Source organism: Syzygium oleosum, unplaced genomic scaffold (genome assembly GCF_021117445.2).
Source record: "Syzygium oleosum isolate NSW1041296 unplaced genomic scaffold, Sole_v2.1 Sole_v2.01, whole genome shotgun sequence".
In the NCBI taxonomy this organism is placed as follows: Eukaryota; Viridiplantae; Streptophyta; class Magnoliopsida; order Myrtales; family Myrtaceae; genus Syzygium; species Syzygium oleosum.
In genome coordinates this window covers 29,167,966-29,179,492 of record NW_026607485.1, presented here as the reverse complement: position 1 = coordinate 29,179,492, position 11,527 = coordinate 29,167,966, and the positions used below count along the sequence as shown (strand labels likewise).

The following is an 11,527-nucleotide window of genomic DNA, read 5'->3' as shown; positions in this document are numbered from 1 at the left end:
AGCATGGCCATTAGGGACACGGCCACGGGCACCGGTGTCTTGGGCCAGGCCTTTAGGACCCTGACCCGGCCACCGAGGACCTATGTTTAGATGTTGGGATTCCCATGCCCAAATGTCGATATCTAATGGTATTTTGAAAAATAATTTCTGATTGAGGAGATCACTAGTTGAATTGAAGCGTAGTCTTTCCGTCGATAAGGAAAATCATTGATTCATTTCCCCGAGCCATCTAAATGCTAAAAATTAAGAATGTGTTGTCCGATGGGAAATTTACTTGAAACAAATACAGCTACCATGTCCATTCGGTCTTCTTCTTGTCCTTTGTTTGTAATATTCAGGGGAAGAACAGCAGAAGTGCCAAAAGTTATGTACGGAGCTCACTTTGGTGCTAAAAGTTCCATTTGGATCACTAACGTGCCAAATCGGAGGAAAAATGATCACTTTGGTGCCAACGGCGAGAGATTCCGGCAAAATTAATACGTGGCATTTATAATTAAATTTTTAATCTTAGTTGGATTTTTTTTAAAAAAAATTAGTCTACGTGGCATTTCCACGTATATATTTCGATTTTTTAAATACTTTTCTGAATTTTTTTCTTTTCTTTTTTTCTTTTCTTTCTTCTCCCTTTGGTCACCGCCGGTGATTGGAGGCCGGCCACCGGCCGCCTGGTCTCGCCCAGACAAGGCCGCCGCCGCCTGCCACAGGCGAGGCCCGGCCGACCCTCGCCTGGACGACGGCGGGCAAGGCGACGCCGCCGGCCGCCGCCGTGGCCTGGGCGACGGCCGGCCTCGCCGGATCTGGCGAGGGAGCCTCACCGGGCTCGCCCATGCGAGGCGAGGCCGACCTCGCCGGGGCTTGCCCGCCGTCGCCCAGGAGAGGGTCGGCTGGGCCTCGCCTGTGGCGGGCGGCGGCAGCCTCGTCCGGGCGAGGCCAGGCGGCCGGCTCCGGTCACCGGCGGTGACCAAAGGGAGAAGAACGAAAAGAAAAAAAGGAAAAAAGAAAAAAAATTATTTAAAATAAAAAATGCTGACTATACGTGCTGACTGTATCTCCGGCGAGCCACATCGGCTTCAGAAATTAATAAAAAAATGCTACGTCGGATTTCCGGCCAAACTGACCGTAGTTGGCACTTAAGTGATCGTTTTTCAAAAATTTTGGCACTTAAATGATCCAAATGAAACTTTTGGCACCAAATTGAGCGCCGTACACAACTTTTGGCACTTCTAGTATCCTTCCCCTGTAATATTCCAAGCTCAGAACCCCGACTCAAACACGCCGCTTTACCGCAAGTTATTAAATATTAACCCAAACAAAAAATAGACAAGGTCCTCAATTCTTCTTTGTCACCACAAAATCATCCTCGTACAAGAATAAGCTTAGAAAACTAATTCCACCTATATATATATTTATATTCCAACCTTATATACACACCAAACTCAGAAAGGAAAATGCAAGTTTTTGTGGTGTACTTCAATACCTCGAACTCCACGGTCAAAGTATTCAAAACATGCAAAACTATAAGTAGGTTAGCCTCACTGTCGAGTAAAACGATGGCTAGCTTAGTAAGTAATTTAACAATTCAATCTGTGCATGGGACATGTCAAAAGATGCGTAGAGATTGATCAGCATATGTTTTTCTTAGATTGATCAGTAAGTAATACAACACCTCAAGCGGGCTTATTTTCTCTTTTACCACCGCGCATGCCATGCACATTTTGTGGGTATATAGATGAACCTAGCTCGAGCTACTTGGAGACCGTTTGCACAACAAGAAATCGATCCTTATATGGTAATGTTAATTACATTTGACTCGTTTTATGAGGAGTATTATCAAGCTCGAATGTGACTTGTTTGGATTTTGGGCTAATTCGAACTCAATTTAGGCATATATTTTGTTCTAATACTCAAGTGTGGTGGGCACATAATTAAGACATGCGCGAAACTTATTTGCTCATGAAAGAAAGTTGAGCCTTTATTCTGGCAATTCACGTTTTCTAAACTCTAACGAGGTGAGGACTATTGGTAAGGTCAAGTATTTAGGGGAATCAAAGTGATACACAAAACAATAATGGGAGGAAAGAAAATTTAAGTGGAAGAATTTGAATCATTTAAAATTTCTGTGAGAACGGAAAGGATAGAAAATCCAAATAGTGGAGATTCTCTTGCCATTTTCCACTCCCAACCTGGTGTCATCCATCACCGTGGTTGTTCCTCCCTATCTATTTTTTTTAAGGGATATGTGCACTAGAAATCATAAAACTTATTGTGAAAGTACAATTGAGTCCTAAAATTTTTAGAAAGTGCGATCAAATCCTAAAATTTGTCAAATTGGTAAAATCAAGTCATTCCGTTAACACCGTTAATTTATCTAATGGAAAATGATGACGTGGTAATTTTTAATTATTTTCTCTCTCTTACTTGGCATTTTTTAAATTATTTTCTTTTCGAAATCTTATTTAAATTAGATTAAAAAACTAAAAAATAGGTTAAATTTTATTTTTTAAAAAAAGGAATGGCAGGGGCTCACCGGTGGGATGCGGCCACCACCCATTGCCCGAGGCTGCCGGCCCTGGGAGAGGGTGGCCGGCTTGCCTTGGTGCGCCTCACCCTAATCTAGGTTGGGTGCCTGGATTTGCGCAACGTTGGTGCCTCCCTTGGGGCGGCAACCCTTGCGAGGCTTGGGCAAGGGTTAGTGTTGCCTAGATATGGGCACCCAACGCTGGCCCTCTACCCAGTTCTGGGCAAGCCTCGCCGGCCATCACCTAAGGCTGTCGTGACCTCGCCCAGACCTAGCAAGGGTGAGGCCTCGCTCGGGGCCGACAACCCTCACTAGGTCGGGGTGAGGCCTCGCCGACCTTAGGAGATGGCTGATGAGGCTCTCCCAGAACTAGGTTGAGGGCCTCGCCAGAGCTGGCGAGGGTCACCAGCCCCAGGGGAGGATTGGCGTCGCCCATATCTGGGCACAAAAAATCAATGTTGTTTAATTCAAAATCTTTATCATCGTCCAATAACATGGCCCTTTTAACATTCTTCTAACACATCGCTCATTGGTGAATGTAGTTGAGGGCTTCATCTCGATCCTTGTCCGATCCTCGGGGATCAGCTCCTCTTCTGTGATAATATTAACTTAATCGAACATCAAGAATACATAGGATACCCCTGATACTTCATTGCATCCTCGTAAACTTTTTGGACGAGCTTTCTTGTCATTTATTCAGAGAAACAAAGGAAAAAAACCAAAAGAAAAGAAAAAGAAAATTGAAAATACTATTGTCTTTTCACGAAACTGAATTTTTAGACTATTGAATCACCGACCATAAAAGACAAGAAACGCTTCTTCGCTTACTTCTTTTCTTCCAGGTCAAAGGAGAGAACCTTGGCTTGAAAGTCCAACTTGCTCTATGAAACGGTGTCCGATGCGAAATGTCGCAGTCAATCCATGCGCAAATCCTCATTCATTGCACGAATTGCCCCAACAAATTGACAAATCCAAGAAAGGATTGGACTTTACGCTGGGCGTGACTATTTGACTTTAGTTATACTATTGATTCACCGTCCAATTAAAAAAGCAACTTCATTTGCCAAAAAAGAAAAAGAAAAAGAAATTGGGTCACTGAAGACCTTTCGGGTTGAAGGAGAAATTTCCTTTGATTTTCATCGGTGAGACGTACAATATCGAGAATCAAAGTGTGGAAAAATTGATTTATAATAAATGCGAATATAGTTTGAACTAAATTTTTTAATACACAAATATATATATACACATATATGTATTTCAAAATAGACTTCACTTTTTGTCATCTTACTTCATAAATTAATTGGATTATGGGTTTCCTCCGCCAAAGATGGGTATTTTTTTTGTTTTTGGACAGCCCGATATACCCACGCAACAACATGGCGTACCCTTATTCGGTTTATTTAATTCTCATATGGAAATGTTGTATTACATGAACACATTGAAATTCACAGTGAATAAATATTTCTTTGGTGTGATACTTTATATAGAATGGAGCAAATAAATTGTGTGATATTTGATTCTAATCAATAAAAAGTTATGGATCTAATGAACTTTATGATATTTAATTCTGCTTTGAGAAGCTTACACCCAGTTCGTTGTTATGCATCAGTCATGGACCCAATGGTGCATATCTGTAACATATTACTTAATAGTGCTATATATGGTATTATTAGTCCACTGGCTAATACCACGGTGGCGGTGGTAATGGTGCCAGCTTCATCGGAGCTTGCAGCCAAGATAGTACTAACTTCTTGAAGAATGAAATTGTGTGAATTTGGGATAGGATAACGTCTATACTCATGAGATATGACTTGTCACCTCCAACTGTAAATACAAATAGAATAAGAAAAATAATGCTCATAGCAACAGAAGTGATGCTGATCTTGGATTCACATTCAAATGTTGACAGACGAGTACATCACAACACATTAATCAACCATCGATGTACAACAAATTAAACACAAGTGGAGAGGTAGGATTGTACACCACAAGGATTCGATTCCTAGAAGCGCACTAAACGACAAAGCGCATCTCTTGAGACAGACTCAAAAGCTGATTCGACCTTATGAAAAAGAAAACTTGAGTGCCAGTTTTTTCCTCTCGAAGAAACACCACATTCAAAATCAAGTTTGATAGAGAGGAACCCCTCATAAAAAAAATTCCTGGAGACTTTCCTAACACAGCAGGTGGGTTTTTTTGAACGTGGTCAACGGGTCAATCACGCAAAAACTAAGGAGAAAAAAACCCACCAGCAAAATAATAGTGACTCCAGACTAAAAAGCCAAAGCCAATGCTTTGGCGTTCGCAAAGAGTTTGGTGTGGTCTGACCAGAGAGAGTGATTCACGGGCACCTTTCTTCCTCCTCGAAGATCTCAAACTCTCTGAACCAAAAAAACAAAAAGGAAATGGAATCAGCGGGTGTTATTATTAGGGTTTGAAAGTTGTTGCTCGCCAGCTCCTGATGAGATGAGAATTTTGCTTGAGATCACATGAGATCCAGAAGAGATTGACGCAGATTCCTCACGAGATCCCCCATTTTCAAGTTGAATCCCACGTCCATCTGCAAGATTTTTTTTTCGTTTGATGGTGTAAAATATAATTTAATTTTCGTTTGCTGCAATATGGTGTTAAAGTCGGGAAAAAAATTTGAAGAAACTATGGTGATAGGTATAATTACCTGAGCTAAGATGGTAACATCCAGTATGGAACTCCCAAAGGGCAGGACAAAACTGTTCAGGACTGTTAGGTTCAGTTTCTCTATTTCGCCGATCATTTTCGATATAAAACCGTTACGCTTCTCACTATGGATTTTGATGAGGACGCACTTTCCGGAGACTCGTGCCTCGATTTCCGGGAGCGAGAGTTGCTTGTCAATTTGATTGCAGGAGTTCTCGTCGGACGAAGAAGACATGCCGTCATCCGTGACGAGTTGGGACTTCTTCACCACGACGATCGACTCCACGGTCTTCGTTGCCACCTCCTCCTCGAGTGCCTTGACGTGTTGTTGAAGCTCTTTCAAGTACTTGATGGCATCCTCGAGGATGGAAGCCTTGTCCATCTGATAGATACATATGGGCCGCACAATTCTTTAATGACGTGAAATATTTTGAAATGGTTACCTTTAATCAGGGACGAAGAAAAAGAGAGGAAATTGTAAGTTGCGTGCATCTAATTTAAGTTGAATTTAATCTCGAGATTATTTTGTAGTAGCGCATTTGTAAATTTTTTCTTAACAGTGATTGCGGGTCTTCATAATGATTTTCTTCACATACATCTAGTTCGCAAACTTAGGGTTTTGGTCATCTAACTAAGTTTCATGTCACACGATAAGCATCGAGTTTAAGCTGTAATCTCAAAACAAAACAACCAAGCCATGTGATTATGGCGTATGAATTAAGCGTATATAGCATAAGTTTCCAAGAGAAGCTACTTTTAGAGAACCCCGTATATCAAGAGAGCATGTACTTTTAAATTTTCCACTTGAGCATGTGGAACTCTTCAACACATGGATGTGTTGCTTCTCGGGAAAAAGTGTCAAAAAAGTCATAAATCTTTTGCATTGGTGCTAATTTAGTCCTAAACCTTTTTTTTGTGCCAATTCAGTCATAAACCTTTTGCATTGGTGCCAATTGAGTCCTAAACCTTTTTTTGATGCCAATTCAGTCCTAAAACCTTTTGCATTGATGCCAATTTAGTCCTAAACCTATTTTTGGTGCCAATTCAGTCCTAAACCTTTTGCATTGGTGTCAATTCAATCCTTTGACACGTGAATAGCTATTAGCCGGAATGACTGAATTTGCACAAATGTAAAAGGTTTATTGACACCAAAGCAAAAGGTTTAGACTAAATTGGCACCAATGCAAAAGGTTTAGGACTGAATTGGCACCAATAAAAAGGTTTAGGACTGAATTGGCACAAATGCAAAAGGTTTATGACTGAATTGGCACCAAAAAAAGGTTTAGGACTAAATTGGCATCAATGCAAAAGGTTTAAAACTGAATTGGGATCAAAAAAATGTTTAGGACTAAATTGGCACCAATGCAAAAGGTTTAGGACTTTTTTGACACTTTTCTTGTTGCTTCTCTATCATCATGTTCTAAAGACTAAACTAATTTGTCCTAATCTCATTCTTAATCCAACCCGTCAATCATACACACCCAATAATTTCCAACCTTTTACGGTACGTACCTTCTTAAGGTTCGGAATGATGGCTGAGAGCGCGATGAAATGCTGGCTGATCTTCTCGCGGCGCTTCCTCTCGGCTAGCACATGCTCTTGTGCGTGTACCGGCATCCTGCTCGTTGCGCCGGCAGTTTTCATCTTTGGTCCCTCGCAATCTTGGATTTGATAAGTACCTTTGACACAAAACAAACAAATATTGTTATCAATATTTAATGAGAAAAGGTTTGATTCAGATTTTAGATATGACCAAATGGTGTCTTGCAAGACTTCACCATAGAACTGATCGGATATGGCTGGAGATGAATCAGGGTTCCCGAAAGATATCAAGTGGGAATCAGTAGAAGGAGACGGCAACATTGCTGTGTTGCAAGTCGTCGTTTTGTGCTCTGTTGCGCACAGAGAGGTGCGGCTCTCGGTCTTGAGCTGTTTCCGGGGCCTCTCCGTGAGCGCTTGAGGAGTTTCAACAGATCGTGCGGTGAAACAGGGCATCGTCTCGGGGCTAATAAGAGGGAGTAAATAGGATGGCAGCGAGTTCGAGCAGGGCTCTGAAGGAAAATGTGGATGGAACAAATCGAACTCATCATCAAGTGACAAGGAAGATTTCAATTGTTGCTGATGATGATGGTGATGGAAATAAGCTGCATCTTCAACCATCTGCGGATATTCACACCCAAAAAAGGGAAAACTAGAAAGAATCAACATGTGATTTGAATGTATCGATCGGTACGTCTATATTCAAAAAAATTTGGTCACAGGAAACCAGAAGGAGTGTTACGTCGGGAAATATTCTCGGCGATAAGATCTCCATCGGATCACCACCTTCTTCTTCTTCTTCTGGGTCCTCTAATCACACTGAAGGAGAAATCTATACTCAATGTTGGATTTACGTGTATGCAGAAAGATTGATTAGAGTTGAAAACATTCCAGTACTTCGTGCTAATCAAGGGAAGGAACAAGGCAAAAGAAAACAAGGTCATCACCTGTCAAGAACAAGAGACAGAGAAGCAAAGCTTAATTGCGCAATGGTGGACTTGTAAGGAATACTTGCTTTCATATATATGGGAGTGCCCACACGCGTTCTCGGCGAAGACGCTAACCTCGTGCGCGCGAGTTATTCGTCTCCCTTTGCGTGCTGGCTGGCACCGGTTCCCATTGGGGAGAGGGCTCTTCGATCTTTTTCATTCCGTCAAGCTTCGGGCACACACAGTTTTCTCTCTCTCCCTCTCTCCAATAATCCGTACAACCATAAATATTTAATTGTGCCCACGTCCCTCTCCAATAAATCCGGTACAACCTGAAAGTTTACTTGGGTTTATATTTTATGTGGTCTTGTTAACGGCTTAACTTGAAACAATCCTTAATCACGCTTAACAATGAACATGCACTGTTTTTTTTGACAATTGCCCGGAGGAAACCCGTTACGAAAATCATATTCTATGTGATCCTATTTCTTTGATGGGCTAAGAAAGTCGAAATAAATGACTGGCATTGATATCTCATCAGATATTACTTTTAAGAGTTCCGCGCAAGGCGAAATATTTTATCCTAGCCATAACTACCACTCATTCTGTTCTATGGTAGTGCCACGTAGGATGGCCGGCATTAATGTGGATAATTTTTTATAATTATTTAGCCGACCCTCGCCAGTCATAGACGATGGCCGATTGACCCTCGCCAACCATAGGCAAGGGCCAGCGACCCTTGTTGACCATCGTCGGCCACTAGGCGAGGGTTGGCCGGCTCTTGCCTGTGACCGGCGAGGGTTGACTAGCAACCCTTGCTGGGCTTGGAAGAAAAAGAGAAAAAGTAAGAAAGAAAAAAATAAATATAATAAAAAATTAAGAAATTTTTAAAAACTATTATAAAAATTGTATACGACAGCACCAGCCGTTCTACATAGCACGGCCGGCTTCCACGTCAGCGATATGCAGCTAAAATTGGCCGGATGGACTCAAATGACAAAACGTGAAAAATGTTTAGGATTTAATTGGCAAAATTAAAAGGTTTATGACTAAATTGGCCAAAGTGCAATAAGTTTAGGACTTTTTGGATAATTTTTCCCAAACATCTTTGCATTCAAACTCATCCAAACCTAACTAAGGGCATGGTCCACATATTCTACATATATGCAATCATCCAAACATTTGAGCTTATAACTTATTAGCATCTTCCCTTTGCTTTTCTCTTTCTTTTGGGCCTTTTTTAGTCATTACGACTATAATATGAAAGGGACAACCAAATCAAATCTCGAATGAAGCTTTTAGCCAAATACACATATGATGGGTTTTGTTTTTGTCCTTTTGGTATTTGGAGAAGAAGCTAATTATTCTCTTCATATTGTATGCAAGAAACTATACGAAGGTACTTTTTTTTTTAAGACAACCGACATAGGAAATTAACTATGGATCAATTAGTTGCCTAGAAAATGTAGTCAAGCAACTTTTAAAGGTCTCTTCATATTGCATGCACGTTCAATGTAAACCAAAGTTAACGTCCCAATTTGTTTTCTTTTCAATTAATGAACATGTCGAATCACATTATCAAGCGTGTGTAATGTCGGATAGATGAAGAAGATATTGGCAAGATTTAATCCGAATAAAAAGTAGGGTTAATACCACGAAAAATCCAAAACCGGTACATTCGTGACAAATTTACCCTAGACTATTTTTTTGACCACAAAAAACCCCAAGCTGGTACACCTGTGATAATTTTACCCCGAACTATTTTTTTTACTACCAAAAATCCCACACTGGTACACCTGTGACAATTTTACCCTAAACTAATTTTTTGACCACCAAAATCTCCAAACTGATACATCATTGACAAATTTACCCTCCGTTAGTTTCCGTTAAATTTTACTGTTAAATTTCTAAGTTTAATGACATGTGGTAATTGACAGGTGTACCGGTTTGGGGTATTACCCCTCTGTTTGTCATAAGTTTACCAATTTGTGATTTTTGTGATATTAATCCAATTTAACGGACACTAACGCAGGGTAAATTTGTCACAAATATACCAGTTTGGGGTTTTTGATGGTTAAAAAATTAGTTTTGGATAAAATTGTCACAGGTATACCAGTTTGGGATTTTTGGTGGTAACAAAATTAGTTCGGGATAAAATTGTTACAAATATACCAATTTGGGGTTTTTTATGGTCAAAAAATAATTCGGGGTAAATTTGTCACAGGTGTATCGGTTTGGGATTTTTTGTGGTAAAAAAAATAGTTCGGGATAAAATTATCACAGATGAATCAGTTTGAAATTTTTCGTGGTATTAACCCTAAAAAGTAGGAGGGCCTGATTAGACCCTATAACAAAGAAGCAATTTCCATAACATTCCTTAAACAAGTGTGTCAACATAATTTTACAATTTATTCTCGGATTGTGGGAAGGGAGGAGACAGATGAAAACAAACTCCTGAATACCATCTTGGCTGTCTTTTCCGATGATCAATCGAATCACTCAGGGCAGACCTGGTACACCTACCCCATGACGAAATGGTTAAGCTACCATGTGGCACCAATTATCGATGCACGTCCCAGTAAACAAAGTACATCAAATCCTAGTTGTAGATTAGGATATAATGATAGATTACTTTAAAATTGCTCAGTTTATAGAAAATAATTATATTCTATTGTTAGACCCTGTTTTTAGAGTATAATTTGATTTCAACTGGACAAGTTGCTTTTCTCTTTTATTTTACGTCCGTTGAGCTGGAAAACGGCTTCTCAACCAAAATGACAAATCACGTACCTATCAAGAAAAACCAAAGTGGTCATCTTATTTTTGGGAAAAATTTCCCAAATTCTCGTTTCTTCATCAATACCTAAACTTGCACAAGTGATCCAAAAATACCTTCCATTACAGTTCCGTTCAAGATGGCCATTAAAATCCAACGTGATGACTTGCGTGGACAATGGCAGGCAAATGGAACTGACGTGACTTTAGTCTAATCTAAAGCGATGTCATTTCTCTTTAGGAAAATCACACGAAAAAGCCTAAATTTTTCCTAGTGTAACACTAGTAACTTAAATTTTTGTAATGTTACCAATACGTCTAACTAGTATTAGTGACTCAAAAGTACTTCTTGTTACAATTTCATCCAATACGACTGACAAAATCCAATGTGACGGCTTGCATGGACAACTTAGGCAAATGGAACTGACGTGACTTTAGTCTAGTGCAAAGCGACGTCATCTCTATAGGAAAATTTTACCAAGAAGTCTATACTAAAATATCTTTTAGTTAATCTTTCCCTTGCACTTTTAGTATTGTAGCTTAATTTGCACGGTAAAATCAGTAGGGATTATTACACGTATTTTGCATCGACATAAATATGTACCCAAAAAAAATATTAAATGGTGAAAATATAGGTAAGTACTTTTTTGAAGATACGAAGCTATCCGTTGAAAACAAATTATAGGAGGGACATTGCACAGATGATATAAAGTACATTTGGTCAGCACACAATTTTCAGCTTAAGTTATAAGTTTCTATCTCCTTTCAAGGAAAATAAGAATTTTCACTCTCTTTTCGAAAATTTAACTAGTCTCCTGCATTATATAAGAGTTTTATAGCAATGTTGATAGAATATTTAGATGTTAATCCACGCCTCCATATAACATGTTATGATTTTAGAAAAAGTAGCAGTAGTTCCATAAAATTTCATATGTTATTAGAGCAGTTGGTCCTGAGTAAGAATATTTCCGGGCCTCTCATTTGCATAAGAATATCACATGGTCCCACCAAAATCTTTTAGTGTTATTTTAGAGTTATTAATCAACTATGCCAGACAGAGAAGATCCGAGATTTATATTCATATTATTTA

At 39.6% G+C, this 11,527-nt stretch overlaps 1 protein-coding gene across 1 annotated transcript; it reads right to left on the bottom strand.

The window, feature by feature from the left end:
• Positions 1–4,386: 4,386 nt before the first annotated feature.
• Positions 4,387–7,676, bottom strand: LOC115685228 (transcription factor bHLH18-like). The gene is made up of 5 exons (XM_030610263.2): positions 7,476–7,676; positions 6,973–7,354; positions 6,707–6,873; positions 5,196–5,576; positions 4,387–5,078 (listed from the first exon to the last, which is right to left on the bottom strand). The coding sequence occupies exons 1-5, from the start codon at positions 7,506–7,508 to the stop codon at positions 5,004–5,006; spliced, it is 1,038 nt and encodes a 345-aa protein (XP_030466123.2). The 5' UTR covers positions 7,509–7,676; the 3' UTR covers positions 4,387–5,003.
• Between the last annotated feature and the right edge of the window lie 3,851 nt (positions 7,677–11,527).